Source organism: Zalophus californianus, chromosome 2 (assembly GCF_009762305.2).
Source record: "Zalophus californianus isolate mZalCal1 chromosome 2, mZalCal1.pri.v2, whole genome shotgun sequence".
In the NCBI taxonomy this organism is placed as follows: domain Eukaryota; kingdom Metazoa; phylum Chordata; class Mammalia; order Carnivora; family Otariidae; genus Zalophus; species Zalophus californianus.
In genome coordinates, this window is record NC_045596.1 from 54,869,763 (window position 1) to 54,895,361 (window position 25,599).

The 25,599-nt window shown below is 37.2% G+C and overlaps 1 protein-coding gene across 1 annotated transcript in view; it reads right to left on the minus strand.

Annotated features, from left to right (window-relative positions):
• Positions 1-4,882: 4,882 nt before the first annotated feature.
• Positions 4,883-25,599, minus strand: part of LOC113925572 (transmembrane protease serine 11F) — a 101,275-nt gene continuing 80,558 nt past the window's right edge. Inside the window, exons 4-10 of the mRNA XM_027600108.2 lie at positions 21,263-21,330; positions 19,507-19,670; positions 17,223-17,261; positions 13,005-13,206; positions 9,233-9,492; positions 7,174-7,316; positions 4,883-5,041 (exon numbers count right to left, since the gene is read on the minus strand). Of these exons, the coding sequence (XP_027455909.1) occupies positions 4,883-5,041; positions 7,174-7,316; positions 9,233-9,492; positions 13,005-13,206; positions 17,223-17,261; positions 19,507-19,670; positions 21,263-21,330 (1,035 nt within the window). The remainder of the gene's footprint in view (positions 5,042-7,173; positions 7,317-9,232; positions 9,493-13,004; positions 13,207-17,222; positions 17,262-19,506; positions 19,671-21,262; positions 21,331-25,599) is intronic.

The following is a 25,599-nucleotide window of genomic DNA, read 5'->3' on the forward strand; positions in this document are numbered from 1 at the left end:
CAGGATGATCTCCTTATCTATGAAACTACATTTTTTTTAAAGATTTTATTTATTTATTCATGAGAGAGAGAGGCAGAGGGAGAAGCAGGCTCCCAAGGAGCAGGGAGCCCGATGCGGGACTCGATCCCAGGACACTGGGATCATGACCTGAGCCGAAAGCAGACGCTTAACCATCTGAGCCACGCAGGTGCCCTGAAACTACATTTTTAAATAAAAGGTGAGGCATTAGATTCTGACAATGGAACAAAATGTATAAAAATAGAACTTCACAGGAAAGCTATGACAACTGGTTAGCATTCTCTTTATTACATAGCTTTGTTACTTAAAGAACTTTTAATAATCCAGAATATAGACTAAATTATTACAAAGCAGAGTTTTTAAAATATACTTTGTTAAATGTTTACTTTGGACTAATTTTGATATTTTCCACAGTCAACTACATAATAACTTTTAAAATGTTCCCAGTAGAAAAAAAGATGTTCCCAATAGACTGATTATAGAGCTCTCCAACATATTATAGTAGAATATGCTTTGGATTATAATCATTCTTAACTTTTTAGATTTTGTTTGTTTATTTATTTATTTGAGAAAGAGAGAGAGTACGCAGGTGGGGGAAGGGAAAGGAGCAAGCAGACTGCGCAGAGCCCAGTGGGGGACTTGATCTCATGACCCTGAGATCATGACCTGAACTGAAATCATGAGCCCCTGGATTATAATCATTCTTAAAGCTATCAAGTGAAAAACAATTTCATTTGCCTATTTTTCTTTTTGCAATAAATTAATATTAATAATAATATACAGGAGTTGTATTATATATTATTTCTTTTCAAGAAAATGCTAAATATAATTTCAACAAAACAGTAGTATTTGCAAAATATACAAAGCAACAGTATTGATAAATGAAAATGGTAACACTATAAAAACTTAATGATAATCTTAGAGCAAGTTTGGCATCAGCTGTGCTGATATCAGTACCCAGTAATATACTTTGCACTTTTCAAATAGGTTTTAAACATTCTCTGACTTTTGGATGTTATTATTCAACAGGAAAGTTTCATAAACATCATGAGGTAGATAGATTAACGTTCCATTTCACAGATTGAAGGCCGTAGGAAGCAAAGTTTTCTTCTTTTAATTGTAAGACGTGATTGCATTGCTCTCATTTCTTATTAGCTATAGTTAAAACTTTAAGGCAAGGCAAATATTGAAACCTGTAAAAGAATGTTTATTGTAAGTATTTACAAAAACAGCTTAATCAAAAATTTTAATTTGCTGCCTTTTAGTGGGCTTTCTGTAGTTATATTTGTTTATAAAATGGATTTTCTAATGTGACAGTAAAAAGAGCAAAAAGAAAAACAAACATTTGTTGTTTTAGTAGAATTCAAAATCTTTTGCTGCTCTTCATTTAAAAATAGTATAGATTTTTAATTTATACCATTTTAAGCCTTTAAATTACTGCCAATTTAACTAGCTCTGCAGGTTTGCCTCATTAAAATTATCCCCAGATATAGATGGATATACTTTTAAGTGGTGTTGTTTGTTGTAATTGTAAAATTGTTTTGGTCCAGAGATACTTTGCTGAAAACCACGTGAATTTAACTTACCGCATACACACACACACACACACACACACACACACACACACACACACACACACACACACACACAATATATATATTTTTTTTGCAAGGAGAAACATTGGATTGGCAACAATCTAATTCCAGTGACTTCTAGAACTGCAATGTTCTTGGCTAGTGACACCTACATAACTCAGATGAGAGTAGTGGGGAGAAGACTAGACTAGCCAAGGCTTATTTTTCATTTTCATGACTGCCTGAAGGGATGCCTTAGACATATCCCCTCTCCCTCAAACAAACATATTAACAAAGTGACAGACTCATTCAGTTGAAAAGTGTAGATTCCCATTAATATATTTTTGTCCCTATCGTTGTGGAATTATGAATTTCACTGAGAGATGGTTAAATATTGCAAAAATTTTGGTCGTCTTGCTCTAGCATTAAAAACTAATGCTTTAATTCTCATGGCACCCCAATTCCATCAGGATTCTAAAGGGATTATGTGCTATATTGTTTACTGTCAGCTTAATGGATTTGACCTGTCTTTTAAAACAATGTATCAAACAAATTGTAGTTTTGTGTGTGTGTGTGTGTGTGTGTGTGTTTAAAGATGCGAGTATTACTATAACATTTACAACACAGGAGGCAAAACCAGGTTTGCTTTTTTTTTTTAACCACAATATTTTTGCAAAATTCACAAGGCAATACTATTGATAAATAAAAATGTCAACACTGTAAAAAAAAAGCCCTTTTTTACAATCTAAATGTATTTGCACCATCATCTGTACTGATAACAGTTTACAATAATACACTTTGTATTTTTTAGCAGGCTTTAAACATTCTTTGACTTTTCAACTTCTTATTCAACAGGAAAGCCTCACAACAATGCCATGAGGTAGATCATTTAATGTCCCATTTGGTAGAGGTAAAAGGTATTGCATGATTCCTATAACACCACTTAACAGGTCAGATATCAAACTAAATATAGGACATATAAATCCTGTTTTAAAAATCTACTTTTCCATTTCTCAGATTTATTTATGGCCTTTTGTATTTATTCTTCTCATTTGTGTTTAAATGTCATTGAACTGAAATGAGCACTGAATTATTTAAGTCAGTGTACATTTTCACAGATACTTAGCAAAAAAGCTATGGGTCTTATGAAATGTAAATATAGTTACACAAAAGCACATATTCATTGTTACAGAATTTACATAGTAGAAATTTATTTATTTTGTAGACAGATTTGTTTTCCTGTTTCTACCAAAGACTGTGTTTAGCTTTAATATAAAAAGGTCTGTCTTCAATCAAACACACCTTAAATTTGCTAAATATTCTCCAGAAAGCTTTGGGTGTTTCTCTGCATATAGAAGGAAGTGTAAACATTTAAGTTTTTACTCTGCTTTTTCTATTGATATTTAGTTATTGGTAGTCATCAACTCAGAAATTTGGTGACATTTTCTTTTTAAAAAGAAAGTGTATATGGATGATCTTTTGTGTCTATTATATCTTAATATTAAGACATAAATAATAACTAGGAAATTTTTAAAGTTATATTTATCTTGTTTACATATATTGCGCTAAACCCACATACACATAAATTAACAAAACTTTGTCATTAAAGAAACAGAAAGGCTAGATTTTTCTCTGATAAATCAGAACAAATCTAGCACTTGAGGTCTCACATCTGCACCCTGAAGATGAATACTCCTGCATCTCTGTAGTCACAACCCTGGTGACAGATGACCATGCACCTGCCGCTGTGTCTATGAGCAGACATAGTCCCAAATAGATTGAGATATCAAAAATGATTTTGAAAATCTAGTAAATCACTTAGGGATTTCTTATAGTGTTATTTAAGCATTCTAAAATCAATTACATGAATTTAAAGAAGGAATAATTTTTAAAAATTATATGGTTTTTGGAGTCCAAGGCACATTAATAATAATTTGTAGTAGCTAGTCCATATTGAGATACTGTGTGCAGACACTGTTCCAAGTGCTTTACTTTTATGAATACATTTAATCCTCATAACAACCATATGAGGTAGATACTATTTTTATTCCTATTGTGGAGATGAAAGTGCTAAGAGATGTTAAGAAACCTGTGCAAGGACACATAGTTCATATGGGTCAGAGCCAACATTTCAGCTTGGGCAGCCTGGTTCCAAAGCTTGTGCTCTCCACCACTAGACTCTGGGCTGTATTTAAGCCCCAAAGTCACTTACTCATTTGACAAATTAAGTTAATTTATCTTAAGGCTCACAGAGGCTTTCCTTTCCTCCGTATACAGGAAACATCCATGCAGTGCTTAATATATGTGAGGTACTGTTCTAAGTGCTTATACAAATCAATTATCCCAACCTGTTAAATATCTGACCTGTCAGAGAGCTGAGGACTTACAAAAGCACCAGTTACCATCTGCTGATGTAGATATTTCTAAATAAATAACTGGATAGCTCATTCCACCAAAAATCTGAGGAGTGTTTTCCCTGCTGTTAATCTTGTGAAAGCAACTCTGTTTGCCTATGTCCCATCAGTTCTTTTTTTCTTCCTTGTACACATGGAAAAATGCTCCCAAGATTCTTCTTTTTTCTTCTTTCTGGACTAACTTCAATTGATATATGGATGGCAAGATGCTGTTAAAGAATAAGTCAGAAATGCTTCTTAACAATACAACATGCATCCTGAAGCTAGTTCTTGTGTGTATAACAATATTGCCGGTAAGTTCAGATACACTCAAACATGTTTTAAATGGCAACTCTTCTTGTTAATGATAATCCTTTGTATTATTATTTACAAACCCAGGTTGGAGTTCAAGGTATATTGTAAATCCATGCTTCTCCATTCTAGCCATTGAATGTCCAGCCATCAGTCCTAGAATGTTGAAGCTCTGAATTCTCAGGGAGTGGTATTTTGCAACAAGAGTTACAGGTGCTTCAGGTTATTATATATAAGTTTTTGGCAGCCCTAGCAGCTCCTCATATCCTGTGAAAAATGATGTTCCTTGTCTTTCATTGGGGGAAACCATTTATAAATACTCATCTTATTAGTAAGTATCACAGTTTCTCTTGTGAGTGAGGAGTTGGTGTTATTGCCATTTGCTATGTTTTCCTCCCTCAGGGTAGAGAAAGAGTTCAGTCACTTGTATGTAAAGACCACCTTGTGATATTAGATTGGTCTGAGTCAGAGGATTTCTTGACATCCAGAAAAAGCACGGATCCAAACCACATGACTATAAATAATATACAATATGCAGGCATTTCAGCTTCGTGTGCCATGGATATAGTTCATAGGCAATTCACACTAGATACCAGTCTTTGAGGCAATCCATTCTCGATACTGAGTCACTCTGGTGTAGACCCCGGGTTTTTTGGGAAGAGCACATGATTGTCCCCAACTTACTATACCAACTAAGTACCAGATGTCATGATTATCATAAACCAGCGGCCCACCAGAATCGCCCTTGAGAAAAAACAAAAATATATTTAAAGTTATTAACTCTAGTTTAATTTAGGAGGAAAGTCATTGCAATCATCTCCCTTCCACAGGAAAAAAAAAATTGGTACATGGAGTAGGCAGCCATACTAGAGATAGATGATATAATGTTTCTCTGAATTGAGTTAAAATTTTGTCCTAAACATTAAAATGCATTGTTTTCTAGAAAGGCTAAACCTTATTCACATGGAATGGTTACATTATTTATGGTTCAACATCCTTGGATTTTTTTTTGTTAGTTTGATTAGACACTTCATGCATGGTTTAGTAAGTATGTATAAGAAATATTAAATATGAAGTTAGCATTTGCAAGCATAGGTGGAAAGTTTGGTGATCTCTAAATACTGTTAGCTAGACTCTATACTATAGATCGATTCTTGGTCTCCTTGTCTTTCATGAACCTAACTCTAATTTAAGCTTGCTTGCTTAATTTTATATAAGCTCTCTTAAATCTGTTTTGGAACAAGGACAATTAAGTAAATAAACAGATATACATGTAGAGGTTGAGAGTGTGGTCTTGGTAGTTGAACTGCTAAGTTTCAGGACTAGCTCTATTAATTACTGGCTGTATGAATTAGGGTAAGTTATTTCTCTGTGCCTCTTCCACCTCATTCATTTATTCTTTTATCAACTACTTATTGAGTTCCAACTATGTGTCCCAGGCATTTTGGTGGGCATTGAGGATTCAATGATGACTGAAGGTGAATGGTCCCCATACTTATAAACTTGAAGTTTAGGTTATAAAAACAATATTAAAGCCCATGAATAAATGCAAAGTGACAACTATGATAAGTGCGATGGAAACATACTCAGGGGAATGTGACTGGTCAAGGAGGTCAGGAAAGTTTTTCCTGATGAGATGTAATTCAGCTGATATCTAAAGGATTTAGACATGAAAAGGAAGGTGGGGATATAACATGTTCTAGGCAGAGGAAATGGCACTGCAAATGCTCTGTGGCATGTAGGAGCCTGGCATACGCAAAAGTCTGGGGGAAAAAAAAAACGAGAACTGAAGAGAAGACAACAATGGGGCAAATGGTGTGTGCTGAGGCTGGAGAGGTCAGGAGAACAAGCCCTTGAGGAACCCTGTGGGTCTTTCTTAGAAGTTATATTTTCCATCTTAAGACTGTGTTAGGTAATACAGTAGTAAATCAGATAGACCCCCCAAAATCTGTAACTTCCTGAAGTTTATATTCTAATTTAGTGGGAGAGACAGACAATAAACCATCTAAATAAAATATATTGTATACTGGATGGTGATAAAAGCTAAAGGGCAAAATAAAACAAAGGACACAATCTACATATGTGTGGCTGTATAAGTTCAGGGGGTGAGGAATGACAGGTTGGGCAGTAGCATAGAGAGTGTGGCCTAGGGAGCAGGAATAGCTTGAGATGCAGGCAGGAAGGATTGAAGATAGTTGTTAAATAGGAAGATTTAGGGAATTAGTATTTTTGGAGATGCAATAAATTTTGGTGACAAAGCTCAAGATGTGACCCTAGAAATGGTGACTGAGAGGAAGCAAAGATCATTTGGGGTTAGAAGGTCTAGGAACTAAGAGTCCAGCATTTCAGTGGGTCAGTGTTAGTACCGCAGGCTTGGGATGGAGAGGAAACCTGTTTCAAGTGTCAAGGTCATTGAAGAGTGAGAGGGACAAAGAGAGAGACTTGGAGGCCAAGGGATGAAAACAAGATGCATGAGAGATGATGACAAAGCTGAATAAAGTGGTTTTCAGAGGACAGGTTTCTCTGTCTTTTGTTTCCAATTTTGTTTAAGAAAATAATAGAACAGAAGAGTAATTGTTTGAACCAGAAATAGGGAGCAATAGACTTTAATCTCCTAATTTGTAAAATAAGCATAATAATAACACCTCTTCAAATTCACTATATTAAATTAAATATTATATATAACGTGCTTAGCACTTGGCTTGGCATACAGTAAACACTCAATACAAGAATTTTTAATATTATGATATTAAATAAACTGAATTCTTCGTGAATTGGATGATTTTTTTTTCCTCTCTCAGGGGAAATATATGCCATGCTAGAAATAGCTAATGGAAATGTTCTTTTCCAAGTTTTGACCTTGACTTTGGACTTACCTTACATGCGTCTACTTTTCCTTCCATGAATCCAGCACATAGCATTCCTGAAGTGATCAGTCCATCATATACATCCTTTCTATTACACACATTAGTACTTATGGTTTCCACCCTGGCTTGCCGAAGTTTATTTTGTGTGGGTCCTATTACACAAACATACACATACAAACAAAAAAATGCGTTCTTTGAATATAACTGTATTTAAAACATGAAAAACAAATATGTTGTGTATTCCTAGGAACAAAAGCACAAAAACAAAAGATTACTTTATTAACATTAATTATAATTCATTATTGCCTAATTTATGTTCTGTTTCATAAATGCCTAAATGCAAGGAACTATAAACATACATACCCCAATATTATATCATATTTGTGAATCTTCAAGTTATTAGAACCCCTACAACTATATGTAATAGTCTGTGTATACACCTTTTTTTTCATGAGAAGAGGGTTCACCCCACTCATCTTGACCAACTGGTACCCTTTTCATATAAGGAAATCAAGGCTCAGAGAAGTATATTTATTTTCTGAAAGATATTCAAGCAGAAACCAGTGCATGAGCTGCACAGTGCTACTTGCCCTATTCTATGCTGTAGTGTGTTATTTAGGGACGTCTTAAAGCATGGGAAACAGAACCAGTGCCCAAGATATGCCAGCAATCTGATGCCAGTATGGAGCAAGGCTGGAGGTTATGAAAAGGAAAGGAAGTAGCTTAAGACTCCAGATTGAAGCTGTTGGTGAGTAGTCTTAAACTAGTTATAAGGGCAGAGAACATGAAAGGAGACTTATAACAACATCTCACAAAGTCCAGTTGGACAAGCATGGGGCATTTGGGAAATTTTACATATAATAGAGTTCTGTCAAGTAAAGAAAAGCCAGGGGTGCCTGGGTGGCTCAGTCGGTTAACATTTGCCTTCAGTTCAAGTCATGATCTCAGGGTCCCGCATCAGACTCCTTGCTCAGCAGGGAGTTTGCTTCTCCCTCTCCCTCTGCCCCTATCCCCTGCTCGTGTTCTCTCTCTCTCAAATAAATAAATAAAATCTTTTAAAAAAAGAAAAGCAAAGGGAAAAAAAAAGCCAGATTAAGATATATTAGCATTTTTCTCTTGCTTTCTTCAGGATGATCTTTGACAGAACCTTAAACATTTCTTATTTCCCACTTTAAAACATTCAATTAATCTCTCTCTTTAGAGTGGAATGTGCTAATAACTAGAAATCTTATAGATTTATAGAACTGGTATCTTTCAACCACCCAGGAGGTGAGATAGATGAAGATAAACATATGTTAAATTAACTAACCAAAATGAAAATTCTCAAAACATTCACAAAACACTTTTAAGCTTATAATCATCAGAAATCCTCACTAAAATGAGGAAACACTTAGACAAAAAAAAAAAAAAAAAAGAGAGAGAGAGAGAGAGAAAGAATGAAAGAAAAAAGCTATCATTGGGGATTAGGGTGCCTGGGTGGCTCAGTTTGTTAAGCGTCTGACTCTAGGTTTTGACTCAGGTCACGGTCTCAGGGTTGGAGATCGAACTCTATGTTGGGCTTTGCGCTCTGTGCAATCTGCTTAAGATTCTCTCCCTTTCCTTCTCCCTTTCTCCTCACCTCTGCCCCTTCTCCCACTCATATGCATGCTCTATCTCTCTAAAATAAATAAATAAAAAAATCTTTTTTAAAAAGCTATCATTAAGATTGTGATCTGAAGTATATGCTAACTAGGAGTTTCTACATCTGGGAAATGTACAATTTAGAAAAATTTATTCTCTTGTAGCCCCATAGTATTTTGTCCCTTCTTGTAGCACCTAAAACAGTCTGTTCTTTTCTTCTCTATTAACCTCTCCCCTTTCTCACCACTGCTCCAATTAATTGTGAACTCAAGGAAAGGGACTTGATTCCTTTTACTTTTTTAACCCACAGCTTCCAGTTCTGCTCTGGGCCATATGCACTGGAGGCATCAACATTATTTTTATGAAAAGTCTGAAAAGGGATTCCCTAGGACAGCTCGTTAGAGCTCAAGATAAATTTGTGCTAAGTATATTAGGTTGAACTACTCACCATCATCTACAATGGATCCGAAACCTGTGACAAATACACTTGTTTTAGGTGGCAACTTTAGAGATGAATCTGGAAGGCAAACTCTCTGTACTGTATTTGAAAACTCAACTCGAGTAGTAAGCTGCGCCAAAGCAATGTCATTTTCATTTGTTTCTCTGTGGTAGTTTTCATGAAGGATAATTTTCCCCAGGCTTCGTTGCACTGCAGGTGGTGTGATCATTGTACCAAAAGTAGCAATCCATTGACTTGGGTCTTTATTTCTGAAAAAAATTAAAGGGTAAGGTTTGTGATGTTTAACTGCATCCTTTAAAAGAGACTGAGATTGTATTTCTCCCAACTATTGGGACTATGCTCCTGAAAAATCTCTCTGGTGAGAGAATTTACAATTGTTGGCCTTATGGCAAATAGAGTTTAAAATATTAATGAGACAAGTGAGTGTATGAAAGCCCTTAAAAATATTTTACATCCACTAAAACTAAAAAGAGCACAGCAAGTAAATGGAATTTTCATGCTTTTTTGGATTAATAATTGTAATTGATATAAAGAATCGCCAATCTTTTAATTCCTTGTTTGTTAAAAAGTTTCTCTTTCTTCTATAATTTCAGTGAAACGTGTAGAAATTCATTTTGATTTGTTTTGGATAAGGTAGATACTAGGAGGCATTTTTCCCTCTGTATTAGACACTCCATCCATTCTTACTTTATGACTCATCTTGTTTACTGTGTCTTACTGTGATCTTTGACACAAAATGTAACCTTCCCTGCTTCACAAACCCTTATGTGTCCACGGGTTTGTACAGGTTTGTTTCTCTGCCCTCTGCCCATACACTGTCCCCATAGTCAAGAGCAAAGCAGATCTAACTCAATGTCATGCTGTTAGAGGTTCTCCGCCACCACTGCCTCCCCTTCCCCACCCTTTGATCTGGGCTGGTCAGTCCCCCTTAGTATTTTTGAGGCTCTGCCTCCAAACAGAAGCTTTCCTCTCCCACAAGCTTCTATCACAAGCAAATTCTATACAGTCCTATTATTTCTTTACCTCCCTGTTCTTCCCCAAAGCCCAGTTCTGTTTTGCTAACTATCCCTGTGAAGAATGACTAGAAATATATAGGAACTTGAAATTGTCTATGTAAAGGAAAATTACATAGAAAGAAATCACACAGAGAAGAATTCGTAAGGGGGTTTCCTTGTTCAGGCGGGATTACTGTGTTGGTGAATCATGAACTTCTAAGTGTAGTGAAAAACCTGAAAGATCGGTGATTTTCAAAGTATTCTGCACTGCCTCAGGGACGAGCAGGCCTGGCATATGTAGGCGTGAGAGGAGGAGAGGGCGTGGGCACCACAGGGACCTGGAGATGGGGAAGGCTGTTTTACTTATTTATACTTTAAAGGAAGGTTTTATTTGATGCAGAAATCTTAGGGCTGAAGCATTCTTTTGAAAACTGGAATTCTGGAAGATACAAAGAAATATATGACTTCAGTCCTACTACTCTAATTGAGTAGATCAAGTAGAAATACGCTATCCCGTCATGCACTGTCCACCAGAAAGGGAACCTCATGGAATAGTCTAATTCAATCGGTGCTTTATGGAGAAAGACACTGAGACTCAGAAGTTAAATGGCTTGCCCAGGTGAGTGATACATCGAGTGGGTTAGTGTCAGAGAGAGATGGCCTGCAGTTCCTGACATGCTGTCAGGAACTTTGTCCCCACCCACACTGTTGCACGAAGACTGGGATCATTTTACATGGACATAAAGGTGCTAAGATTTGTCTTAAACACAATTTTTAAAACTACACTATTTCTGTAAAAAAATACACTTACAAAAATTTCAAAGTTATTTGGGTAATTGTGATATAATCTTCAAAGTACACTGTATTTTTTCCTTCACAACAGTATAATGCATTGTGCAATTAAACGGAATTATATCACCCCCAAAATTGAGCCCTTTCTCTCCAAGATCATCACCTTTCCCAACTGTTTTGAATTATCACTATTGGCATAAAATAAGCTCTAATAGGTGATAGATAGATGATAGATAGATAGATGATAGATACTATCACATTTTTTAAAATCCTTCCTTTGAGTCCACAACCACCATTAACTGTCAAATTTCTCTGCTCCCATTCATTTAAAAACTCCTTGAGGGGCCCCTGGGTGGCTCAGTCGTTAAGCGTCTGCCTTCGGCTCAGGTCATGATCCTGGGGTCTTGGGATCGAGTCCCACTTGGGGCTTCCTGCTTGGCGGGAAGCCTCCTTCTCCCTCTCCCACTCCCCCTGCTTGTGTTTCCTCTCCCGCTGTCTCTGTCTGTCAAATAAATAAATAAAACGTTAAAAAAAAAAACCTCCTTGAAAGTGGTATCTAAACTCACGGTATCCAAGTCTTTCTTCTATTCTCTCTTGAATTTGTTCCTGTCCCCGTCATACCACGAATACTGATTTCTCTTATCAAGGTCACCAGTTATCTCTACTTTATCATACTCAGTGGCCGATTCCTGTTAGGTCTGTTGTCACACAGAGACTGCACTGGGCCTGCTGCGACGTATACTTCAATCACTGTATCTTACCCTCTTTACTAGATATTAATAAATTGACATTCTGGGTTTATTTATGTTTAATTTATGTAAACAGAGGTCAGTTATAAACTAAAATGGATGACACTCTCCAAAACAAGTGCAAAGATTGGAGGACTATGTGATCCCCCAAAATCAGAAAGCCTTAAGTTAGTGGAACTCAAGTTCCCCTAAGGCAGAATGCTAGTTATTCTGAGGATTGTAAATGTATGTTAGGAAATCCTTTTTTTCTTCTCTAGTGAGAGAGTGACAATCACCTTAAATTCCTCAGGTCATTCTCATTACACCTCTACCTATAAAGAAAGGTGTAGGCACCTTGGAACCATTTGGGTGTTACCCTTGGAAGAATGGTCAAGCGTCACCTCATATTACCAAGCACAGTTTTCTCTGAAAGGGAGTGTGAACAGTGCCACTGGCCAGAGCTTTGTTTGGAGCTTTTGTCTTTTGAGAGTTTAAAAGGAACCTCAGGGAGGAAAGATGGTGTGTGCTTGATCTCTTGGGGCAACAGGGTGCCTGGGTAGGTCCATGTATGTGAATGGACACAACTGAGTCTTAAAAGCTATAGCTGTGGAAGCCCAAGCAGCGCACTCCTGTCAGGTGCTATAAATCCAGTCTTCAATACGGTGGGGGCTGTGGGACAGGTGGCAGGTCCCTCCTGTCATCTACACACCTCTCTGGACCCCACAGCCCACATGAGTTCTTGAAAGAAGAGCTCCAAGAGTGATACCCTTCATTTTTTTCTTATTTATGAAGTGATGGTGGATGTTGACACAGGGAGGATAGAGGGGTTAATCAGGGAAAAAGAATGTTAACAGAAGCAGCTGAATTTTCTCCTTGAGCATGTGGAAGAGTTTATACTTGTTATGTGTATAACAGTCAGTCTTCACCAAAATAATACTATAATAATACTAATACTAAGATACTTTATGAGATAGTAAGAAAGAGAACACTAGTGTCATGACAATATAGGAAAATATGTGCTAGGAACCATAAGAGTGATACAAACCAAACATCATAAATGTTGAGAAAAGAGAGAGGGGAGTGCATGAACAAGGTGTAGAGTAAGCATAATGCATTCAGAAGGCAGAGCAGGATCCATTCTGAATGGAGTAGAGGAGAAACTGGTGAGCTGGACTCTTCCAAGCGCTGAATGGGTGACAATCGATGACCGGGCAAGGAAGACTCACAACAGCCCTGTGAACTTACTTGCGGAAGCAGTGAGCTGCTGTGAGCAGCCAGGTGTTACTGATAAGGCTGGCTCCGCACTGATGGCCTGCCCCTATGAGCTGGAGGCTGACCTGCCATGGCCACTCCCCTTCCAGAGCAGTTTCCCTCCCTTGGACAATCCTTTCAGTAGAAGAGGATGCTGGTAAAGGCATGTTTGAAGATGTCATCCTTATTCCACAGCCTGTCACAGAAATATATGTTAGCTTGTTTTCATGAAAAGGAGGAGAAAAAGAGCATATGCTGATTTGCATTGGGTGCAGATGTTTGGCAGTCCATTGTGCCTTCTGTTTTTATCCCCTTCCTAGGACTCAGTGTCTGAGGTTAGTCCATAGGGGTCAACCTGATCCTGTTGAGGTTCAAAAGAAATACTGACTAACAGGTCAAGGCATCCAGTCCGGGAATTAACTTCTCTCTCTATTAAGCATATATGGATAGATAGATAGATAAATCATTTGTTGAGCATTAAAAATATATAGATCCTCTGCTAAATGTTTTAGATTTTATTTATAGCAACACACTTTTCAGATGAAAAAACTGAGCCTTGGAAAGAGAACTTAAATTGCTAGAGGTCACCCAGCTGGTAAGTGATATAAGATTAGGAGGATCTACATCAAAATTTGTGTTCTTGCTCCTGAGCCCAGTACTGAATGCAGTTCATGATTCCCCCTTGACATGAATTTATACATTGTCTTTGCAAGCCTTGAATTTATTTTTTTAAAGATTTTATTTATTTATTCGAGAGAGAGAGAGAGAGAGAATGAGAGATAGAGAGCACGAGAGGGAAGAGGGTCAGAGGGAGAAGCAGACTCCCTGCCGAGCAGGGAGCCCGATGTGGGACTCGATCCCGGGACTCCAGGATCATGACCTGAGCCGAAGGCAGTCGCTTAACCAACTGAGCTACCCAGGAGCCCTGCAAGCCCTGAATTTAAACAGTCTTAACAATGACCTTTTTTTGGTTTTCTAAAACTTTGAAGTCTAGTTTCTAAAAAAATTCTGATTCTCTGACAACAAACCCCCAATTTGTTAGAGTTCAAATCAACCTCCATAAGACTTGAAGGCATATTGATATGTTTTATTGATGTGACTTTTATTTTTATTTTTTTATTTATTTGTTTAAAGATTTTATTTAATTATTTAAGAGAGAAAAAAGCAGTGAGGGGGGTGAGGGGAAGAGCAGAGGGGGAGGGAGAGGGACAAGCAGAGTGTGCTGAGCCCAGAGCTTGATGTGGGGTTCCATTTCATGACCCTGAGATCATGACCTGAGCCAAAATCAATTCAGATACTTCATTGACTGAGCCACCCATGTACCCTTATTTTTATTTTTTTTTAAATAAGCTCTATACCCAATGTGGGGCTCAAACTCATGACTCCAAGATCGAGTGGCATTCCTTAACGACTGAGACAGATAGGAGCCCCTATTAATGTTCCTTTTAATTATTTACATTTTTATTAAAAATACTAGTTTCTTTCAAAAAGGAATTTTTTTCAGAAACAGGTTAAAAATATATGTCTGAAATCATATTCATAGATTCATAATAATTCCCTCAGAGTTAAATAGCTCTAGTTTAAAGTGACCATAACATTGAATAGATGGGATTTCTAGGTTAATATAGTGCCATATTGGTAGTGCCTAACACTTCCTCTCCCAACTTCCTCTTAAAATAGGCATAGAAGTAATACCAATATAAATAATATCTACTAGTTTTGAGCCAGGTCCTATATATAGTGTTACATATATTTTCTTCAATGTTCACAACAACTCTCTATGTTAGGTGTCATCCTCATATTGTAGATGGAAAATCTGTCTATGGTATTTTTCAAAGGCAAAGGGAGCAAAATCACCACAACTTACAGAAAGATGAGAAAAAAAGTTATAAATTCTGGTAAAAACTGCAATTTCCAACGGGGTTTGAAAACAACTTCTTGGACTACCCAAGCTCTAACCTGTGAACCAGAATTATGTGGAGAATCCTGGTAAGGTAAGCTTGACAAAGCCTTTGGCTCCCTGCTATTGTGATTCCCCAGCCCAGGAAATAAAGCTACACTGCACTTGTTCCTAGTCAAGCAGAAACTATGGTTTAAACCATCCCACTGTGACTCATAAACTCATTTCTTCCTCTGTATGTATGCAGAGGCCACATTTCCTGGCACACCATCCTATCACAAGATACAGGAAAGATGAGAAGTTCTATGAAAACGTAGTTACTCCATGCAGTGGTCTGAATGTGAACCCCTCAAATTTATGTTAAAATCCTAACCCTTAGAGGTCATAGTATTAGCAGGTGGGGCCTTTGGGAGATGCTTAAGTCACCAGGGTGAAGCCCTCATGAATGGGATTAGTCTCTTATTAGAGTCTCCAGAGACATCCCTAGCCCCTTCTGCTCATGGTAGGATGATACTTTAAATCTGTGAGTTGGAAGAGGTGCCTCACTTGAGGCTGGCACATGCTGACGCCCTGATCTGACACTTCCAGCCTCCAGAACTGTGAGCAATACATTTCTGCTGTTTATAAACCACCCAGTCTATGATATTTGGTTACAGCACCAAGAATGGACTGAGATGCCTCATGAAAACTATTTAAACAGTGAAAGGAAGAACACTGGCATCAGTGAATGCTGCATTCGGTGGCGCAAACAGAAAGGTCAATGTAGTTTTCGGAAACTCTGCATGTTGGATCAGAACTTAAGCCTGAATCTAACTATATAGCATGGTTAGGGCCCCCCAAATCAGATGATATATAAACTCAAGAAACACATCTCTGAAAGTTATTTTCTACAAAAAATCTTAGGGCATTTGTTTGGTATCAGCCAAGTTGTGCAAGAAAACATGATCGTAATGTAAGGTAATGTAATGTAATGTAATCCAATGCAATGCAAAAGCAGTCAAACATAAGGGCGAAAATATGCAGTGAGGAGAGTACACATAAGAGCTGTCTGTGATTAAATAAAATTCAAGAAATCAAAGGCACATCATAGCAGATATAAAATCCACATGGAAGAAGAGAAAAAGTGACACCAGGCAACTGAGATAAGTGGTTTTGGGGATTACAGAATTGATAAGATCTTTCTGAATGCAGAGGAAAGTGACCCAAACTGGAGCTAGAAATAATGATTGATATGTAGGGCAGAAAATGGAATTCAAATAAATCATCTGTGTTCCTGAGGGAGGGGAAAAAAAAGAACAATTGGAATGGAAATCAATCATCAAATTTATAATGGAAGAACATTTTTCCAGAACAAGAAAAAAATAGGATACAGATTAAAACATTCATAATGTCTGGTCAAAATTCAGTGCAAAATATAATTACATCTCAATCTGCTGGCATAGGGTAAAGATTTCCTACATTCATCCCAGGACAATAAAAGGTAACCCACATAAGAATAAAAAATACAACAGTCTTAGATTTTTCCTCTACAACAAAACACTCATAGAAAATGGAATAATGTGTATAGAATTTATATGACCCAATGTCTATGACCCAATATAGAATTTATATGACCCAGTGTATATGACCCAATAATCCTATAAGAAGTTGAGATAAAGGAAATGGAAGGGGGAAGGCAGAAAATGTACATGCCAGATATTTCAGCAAAAATGCAAGAAAACAGAAATTTTAACAGAAGAAAACTTAACTAGTTACCACTTTAAAACATTCTCTTGAATTGTGGGAGAATATTAAAATACAATATTAGAAAGATAGTTAGAAAACTTATAATATCAAGAATACTATGTAATTCTTTTTTTTTTTTACTACATCCTGAAAATCATAAAACTTGAAATTGTAGGGGCATCTGGGTAGCTCAGTTGGTTGAGCGACTGACTCTTGATTTTGGCTCAGGTCATGATCTCAGCATCCTGGGATCAAGCCCTGCGTTGGGATCTGTGCTCAGTGGGGAGACTGCTAGAGATTCTCTCTCTCCCTCTGCCCCTCCCCCACTTGAACAAGCTCTCTCTGTCTCTCTAAAATAAATTTTTAAAAATCTTAAAAAAAAACCCTTGAAGTACTTGGTGTAAATTTATAAATTTAAATGTTTTAAATATTAAAAATAAGCAGTAATAAAAACACCGAGTATTTGGTTTACAAAAACATAAGATGAGCAAAAAAGGCTTTATAAATTCTACTTCTAACTTTTCTGTGGCTTTTATTCATTATCTTTGCTATGAAATGGACAGTTCATTGTGGGTTTTGGAACTTACGGCTGTTGAGAAGATTCCTCATCTTTTTGCTGTCAATAGCTGGAATAAACAAAACATTGAATTAGTTGGTAGAAGAATATGTTCCTGTTTTTATGTGATTTTGTTCAAATGGTCACTACAAGAAATGTTTATTATCCAAAGCATCCATTTTTCAAGAGGGTATGAGATTTTTCATAGCTAAGTAATATATACATAACTCTGATTTGATTTGGTCCAAAATGTATAATTTTACTTTAAAATGAAAAGAGAGCATTTTGTTGTTTTCTGATTTTTTTCTATGAGATCTGAAAAAGAAATTAGAAAATTAGGAAAGAATGGTAAGGATAAATCATGTCCCTGATTGCCTTCTTAGGAGCTCCAGTATAATTCGAAGATGCAACCTTCAATTCCCATCACAACTGGTGCTCACTGTATTCGATGTACCAGCCAATGTGTGTCAAGCATATGCCTGATGGCCATTGTTGAAAGGGCAGCTCCAGGGAGCGAAGGGCATCACAGGCCCCTCACAGCCCGATTTCAATCCCTGGTCTACAAAGGATAGGAATTCACTCAGTGCAAGTTGATGGCCTTCTCTCACTGAGGATTCTTCCTCATGGTGAATATTGTAGTAGGTTGCAGCTCAGGCAGCAGGCACCAGAGACATGAAGAAGCTGACATACAGCCAGTCCAGGAACCCCTCCCATACCACTTTATGCCTCCCTTCTGTGACATCTTTTTTCCCTTCAAATTTCTCTTCGTGTTCATTTATGTTTAGTTTCATTGCTTTTTTTTTTTTTTTTTTTTGGTTTGGTGTTTGTTTTGTTTTGTTCATTTGGCAGAGAAAATAAAGAAGTATGTGATGATTTCCTCAGGATCACTGACCTCCCCAAGAGAGGGATGTGAGCCCCAAACACTACTAGAGGTTTCCTGGACATTTCACTTCTCCTTATTTAACAGGAGATATGTATGGGGCGGAAGAAAATATTTGTTTATTGAGTATAGTCATAGAATAGAGTTATTCTGATATTAAAACAAACCTGTGTAATAAAAATTCAGAGTGCATGACCAGGAAGTCTGAAAAATAATTTTTTTAAAAAATTGTAAAAATTATTTTTTTAAAAATTCTAAAAAACCCCATTTAACATGTTTTTTATGATGGATATGTTAGCATAAATGCTCATGCATTAGGGACAATTATATTATCAGAAATTGAAATTTAATTTGAGATTGCCTTTTGTAGAATATTGAAAAATATGCTTTACTTTGGAATATAATTAACACTTAAGGTAGACACCATTCTCTTCATTATTTCTAATTACTTCATGAAAGTTGTCATTAATATGTGCAAGGATTCTATCTCAAAATGGATTTTGAGTATTTTCCTGATTTCTAACAACAGAGAAATTACCTTTAGACAATCTTTTTCTTAAATTCATGGATGCTTCGAGGGGAAAACTTTCCAGTCCAAAGGGCAAGCCTTATTTCTTGGTAATAAATCAGAAATAGCTGCCCTTGAAGTACTTAATCAGAACAGTGAACACAACTGGAATACCTATTGTGTGTGAGATTTACAGGTTAGTGTTTGGGGGGCGGGGTAAGGAACTAAAAAGGCACAGTACCTGACCTTGAGACTTAACATTTGAAACACATTATTATGCCTCTCAGCTTGGATTCCAACTAGCTGTGAGGTAGTTTTAATTTCTTAACATTTTGACCTCATTTTCTTCTACTTTTGGGGAAAACCAAAACTTTTCCGATTTCGTTTTGTGAGGAATAAATGACGAAATGAATGAAACATCGTTTTAAGTTGGAAATAATCTAGAGAACCTCTTCATAGATCATGTCAACGGTTCGTCCTCCAGGGGTAAACCTTCATAAGGATGTTTGTTTCCCTGATACTGTAGAAGCTAACCCTGGGAACTGACCCGTAAAGATCTCTGGGAGTCGGAACACCTGTACTTTAGTTTTGGCCCCAAGGCTGGCTAGTCCCATGTCTTATATTTTCCTTGAGTCTCAGCTTCCTTAAAATGGCAGAAAATAATACCTACTCTCTCATGCTTTTGAAAAGATCCAACATGGTATATGGGAAAAAACTTAGAAACCTTAGCAAAAGCCCTAATCAAATATGAGAATAAATTCCTAAAATTAAACTTTGCCTTATAGTGAATTTTTATTTTAGTTTTATTCCACACTGATATGTGTATGTCAGTGGTGAAGTCTTAAAACGGGAGAAGATACTGACCTAAATTCTTATGAAAAGTAAAGAGGAATACAAGGGAATCACAAAGATGGTAAAAGGACTTACATGTGAGTGTAAAGGAAGGTTTGTTTATAGTCAAAGGCAACTGTTTTGTCTTCAGACTTTGATATAAAATCCTTTCAATTTTTTTCTTGATTCGCTCAACACTATCAGTAGATGGGTATCGAAACATGAGCACCATAAGAATTTTCATGCCGTGTTCATCTGGACTGAAGAGCAAAAAAGCAGATAAAGCCACCTCTCTAATCATTAGCTATTTTTACCTATTAAGATTCACACTAAATTTTAAAAAACAATGGATGAAATATGTGTACATCAAATTTCTAAATTATCTCAAGAAATACTGGCTCAGATATGTAGCTGAAAAAAATTGTTCTTGCTCTTTACTTAACTCATAGCCTGCGAGGGGAGGGTGGGAGAGGAGGAGATGTTCATGAAATCATGCTTTATATACACTTAAACAATTTGCTTTTCAAGACATTCTGAACCATCATAACCGACATCATTTTTCAGTACTGGTATGGCAGAGACAATGCTTTGTGTTCATGAAACCCAGTTACCTTTTCCTCCTGAGCACAGAGCTAGATATCATTTCCTGGCCTCCTTTGCAGTTTATCGAAACTCGAATGAATTCTGGACAATGGAACGTGGGCAGAAATGATGCACCCTACCTCCAGCCTGGCCCCTGACACCTCCCATACTACCCTCCATGCTTTCACTCTTCCCGTGTTTGCCAACCAGATGCTGAAGATCCAGTAGGCAATTCCATTCCACATCTCTCCCAGCACCCATGTCCTTGCTGCCACTCCCGACTTTTTGGACTATTCCATGGAAATGAAGTAAACCTTTATTGTATTAAGTCATTTATTTTGGGGGATTTGATGGTCAGTTAATACGTATTTGATAAGTGGATAATTAGAGAAAGCACTTATTAAAGGAAATCTTTTGATAGAGGGATCACATATTATACTATAATGTGTACGTTTAGAAAGCCTCTAGTTGACCTTTGAGGATGAATTTAACCTTAAAACAGATAAAGAATCAAAGAAGGAAGGAGAGAGGGATGGAGGGAGAAAGCAAAGTAAGGAAGGAACAAAAATAGAGAGCAGGAGAGAAGAAAAGGCAGGGGCTCCTTAACCACATGTATATGTACTCTACCATCAAGAAGTGAAGCAGACAAATAAGTATTACAAATACTTATATTTGTATATTGATTGATGGCCACAGAAAAAGTTTAAAATTTTTCATCAAAATAGGCAGAAAACAAGATATATTATTCCAGCAAATGCCAAGCATTTTGGACATCATATAAAAAGTACATTCGAGATGGATTCTGATATTTGAGTCTCTTTGCAACAAGTATATGTTCAATTTATGCATATTGCCTTTTATCAGAACATAAAAATGAAAAGGTATTAGAAATAATAAAAATCCAGTGGCATTAAAGAAAAACCTTATTGCAGAGAAAGTCATCATCTGTTGTTGTTGGATAGGCTTAGAATGAGGATAATCAAGAAGAGCTGGCCTACATTCTACCTAGCCCTGAGCTGAAAGGAGCAGGTGTGTCACCAGTGCCATTCCTCCCCTTCCAATGTCTAATAACTGACATTGCCTCTTGACATAGAGGACTTTACATCTTCCTATTGTAACTGGGAAATGTCTATGCAGTATAAGCTGCACTGTTCAGGATTTATGAAATCTCTGTGTTCCTGCAAAGATTTGCCTGGAGAAGCTGGTCAGTCATGTTGATGGAGTGCTTCTTAAGGGTACTGGTTTGAAGTTGCAAACTAAATTTACATACCTCAGTTTGATAACATGAGATTTGATAAACCGACCCCCTCCAGAAGAACGTCGAAATATCCTAGACATCTGGTTAGAAAAATTAAATGAGAGAAGTATTAGTCAAAAGAAAAATGTTACTCCTTGTCTTTTCTAGAGAGTTGAGGCAAAGACAATTTCAGTTTATTCCCAGATTGGAACTGGTTTATCATAGTGGTAAGACTAAAAGAGGTTCTAATCCTTGCAGAAACGAATAACCTTAACAAAATTGTGCAATTTTGTCAAGCCTCTGTAAAACAGGATAACAAGAGTATCCACCTCACAGAGTTGTTTTGAAGATTAAATGAAATAATGTTCATCACACACTTCACACCTTGCTGGGTGTAAACTATTGATGATGTTCATTTTGATTATTGTCAAATTAATTTAAGTATCTGTGCTATTTTTAAAGGCAGCATCTTCATTTTTAATTTAATTCAATTTAATTTAATTAGTTTATCTTTTTGAGAGGGAGAGAGAGAGTGAGCCCATGCAGGGTAGGGAGGGGCAGAGGGAGAGGAAGAGGGAGAGAATCCCAACCAGGCTCCATACCCAGCGAGGAGCCTGATGCGGGGCTGGATCTCACGACCCTGAGATCATGACCTGAGCCAAAATCAAGAGTTGGGCACTCAATCGACTGAGCCACCCAGGCACTCCAGCATCCTCACTTTTAAGAAAGCCCACCCTAAATTTGTCTTATTCCCAAATACGGAAACTAGTCCACTATTTGTATCAACTCGTTTCTTTCTTAAATTATTATCCCATCACTAAAGCATTTGACACAATAAGTAACAATACGTGTCCTTTGACTCTGACACCCTCACTTGTTAGTCACCTTTCCGTGGCAGGCAAGCTTTCACAACTGGTACCAGCTTTGGGAATAAGTTTCACCACACTCCATACCATCAGCATTTTATTACTCGGCTTTTCCAGCCTGAGCCATTGAAGGATTTGGATGTTCAGTGAGCTGATTTCCTGGAACCTAATTCTCAAAAGACTGTTGAGGCAGTGCCTCACAGTAAAAAGCACTGGACTAAGAGTCAGAAATGAGAAATCACAGGTCCACATAAGTTTACATAAGGTCCACCCCCTGGTAAATCTTGCCCTGCCCCCAATACTACATCCTCTGGGAAGGGGGAATATTGCCTCCCTCCCCACAAGATTTCTCCCTCTCCCTGACTCCTTTAAACTAGTAACACTGTTCAGTAGATTTTTTCAACTAAATATTGAATCTCCCTCCCTTCCTCCAATTCCACTGCTATGGTCTGATATCAGCTCCTGAGAAACTTGTGCCTGGGCCTGTGCGGTATCCCCTCACTGGCACGTTTCTGTGATTCTACTCTGTCCTCTTTCCTCTCAGTTGTTCCCCCACAATGCTACCAACCAGGGTGATATTCCTAAAGTGCAAATCTGAGTATGTTATGCTCCTGCTTCAAGCCCAATGTCTCCGTCAGTGTGAGCTCCATAATCTTATGCCTTCATTAACCCTTGCCCCGCCTCCACCTTCAAAGCCCATTTTCTTTTTGAAAGATTTGTTTTTTTGTTTTTTTAATTTTATTTTATTATGTTACGTTAATCATCATACATTACATCATTAGTTTTTGATGTAGTGTCCCATGATTCATTGTTTGTGTATAACACCCAGTGCTCCATTCAATACGTGCCCTCTTTAATACCCATTTTCTTATCTACTGAATGACTTACTCTTTCCCAATCCCACTCGACTGGTTCATACCTCTGTGGCTTTGCACATTCATTTCTTCTTCCTACAATACACTTCTTTCCTCTGGCAATTCCTTTAATGACAATTCTGTTATCATCCAGACACTCCAGGGACAAATAAGTTATCTTTGACTTGCCCTCCTCAAAGTTCAACACTCCTTTATTTGGGCCACCCCAGCATCTTGCACATGAGGCTGTTATAGTGTTTATCATACCAGTTCACAGCTGTGCCTTTCCCCCTCTAGACTGTGAGCTGGGGAGTGTGTCTGATCCATCTTTTTATCTTCAGTGTTTGGAACACTGCCTGGCCCACAGTAAATCTTCAGTGCAGGTTTGAATAAATCCGTGAATGAATAAATGAATTAAGAATCAACAATAAGGTAAAGGGAAGAAGATAATAACACACTGTTTTGTTTTATCTGCAGATCATGTTGCCAGGTATAAATAGAAATCCATGGGAATCTAAAGCAAAGTGGGAGCCAGGAGACTCCAGTGGTGACCCCCTTTTGTATGGTCATTTCAGGGTTTGGATCACTTTTGAGTTATGTCATTTATGATTTCACTAAGCTTCTCTGAGCTCATTTTATTTCCATATCTCAGGGAACAGGGAGAAAACCTGATGTTAAGGTCTCCAGCACTTTATATAAATGTCCTCTGAAATTCTGAACTGTGCACATAATGGCATTTGGGGAAAGGATCAGGATTCTGTCATATCAGAGTATAAGAAAGTGGTAAGAATCTATTCAAACTAAAATGTGATTATTAGCAAGACTATCATTCCCTGAGGAGTCGACCTCTGTTTTAAAAATGGGTAGATTCTGGTACAGTATGGTATGTTATGACCACTAATAATAGCTTACATGTACTAAGTTCATACTACAAGGTATGCATTGAGCCAATTCCTTTGTTTAAACCTTATGCCACCTTAGGAGTAAAGTATTTTTTTAATTCTTATCAGCTTCATTTTAAAGATAAAGAAACTGTGTCAGGACACTTGCCTAAGGTGGCATAGAAAGTGCTGGTTCTGGCATATAAACTCAGGGAATCTGGTGTTAGATCTTGTGTTCTTAATTATATTAAGTGACATTGACAACCCTTATATACTTATATACCTGATGACAGATGTTCAGGTTGGTTGTGGGTAGAGAGTCCTGGGGCAGGAAATCCTTAAAGAAGACCTCAGATACATCTTTTATTCCCTGAATCTAAACCTCATAAAAGATCATCTCTTGGGAGGTTGCTTTTTTTCTGCTTCTGAAAAACTGTTCCTTTTTGGACACCTAATCATCACTGTAAGCAATTTCTGGAGAAAATTAACTTACTGTTTATATTTTTCTGCTGAGAACTCAATAATATTATATTTAGTCGAAATTACAAAAACTAATTGTACCCTTCCTTTTTCATGGTTGAAACCTGAGAATAGATTTTTTTTTTTAGAGATTATTCTGCTTAAAACAAGATAGAGTCTAAGCCTAAAATGGGAAAAAAGTCACCTTAAAATCAGATCCCACTTGGAGTCCTTGGTTTGTACTCCAGCATCAAAAACCAAAATGACATGTTTAAAACAATACTTGTGACTCTGACTAATAATACATCCAGTTACTATCTTCTGCAAGCTTGAGCTTGCACCTTCCCTCTGGCTGGGAACTGCATGCAGATTAAGTCCTCATGAAAGATCAGTACTTACTGGATGCCAGCTAGGGAATCCCTTTCCAGGTCCACCCATGAAAATAAGTCAGGCAAGTTCTGCAGATTTTCTGCTACTGTCAGGAGAATATGTAACAACAGAGGGTGGATGCACCAATAAAATATATCCCTGTCCCTTTCCTCTCCAAGAAAACTTCCTGCTAGTTCAAAGGGATTTTTCCTTCCTCTGAACTCCTAAAATACTTTTTGTTCACATCATATATATCTGACAATTATATCCTGTACTGTGACAGCTCTCATATTGCCATATTATCTTGTTATCTAATCTATCTTGTTTGCATTCTTTTCCATGTACAGACTTTCATACATAAACTATATTGTAAACTCCAATAAGTCAATAGGAAAAAGACAATTATCATGTGGTTTCACTCATATGAAGAATACAAGAAACAGCACAGAGGATCATAGGGAAGGGAGGGAAAAATGGAATGGGAAGAAATCAGAGAGGGAGACAAACCATGAGAGACACTTAACTATGGGAAAGAAACTGAAGGTTGCTGGAAGGGAGGTGGGTGGGGGGATGGAGTAACTGGGTGACGGGCATTAAGGAGGGCACGTGATGTGATGAGCACTAGGTGTTATATGCAACTGATGAATTACTGAACTCTACATCTGAAACTAATGATGTTCTATATGTTGGCTAACTGAATTTAAATTAAAAAAAAACTCCAATAAGGAAGAGACTGTACTATTTAGACCTTGGCATCCTTCACAGTCTTGCACAAAATAAGTGTACAATAACATTTTCATTAACTGATTGATTCTCCAGCTGTGGTTAATCATAAACAACATTGTGAAGAAAAAATGCCAGCTTTTGCATCTCTTCATGACTCTTTCACTATATTCTGTCTCCTTCCTTTTTTTCTCATTTATTTATTCACTTAATGTAAT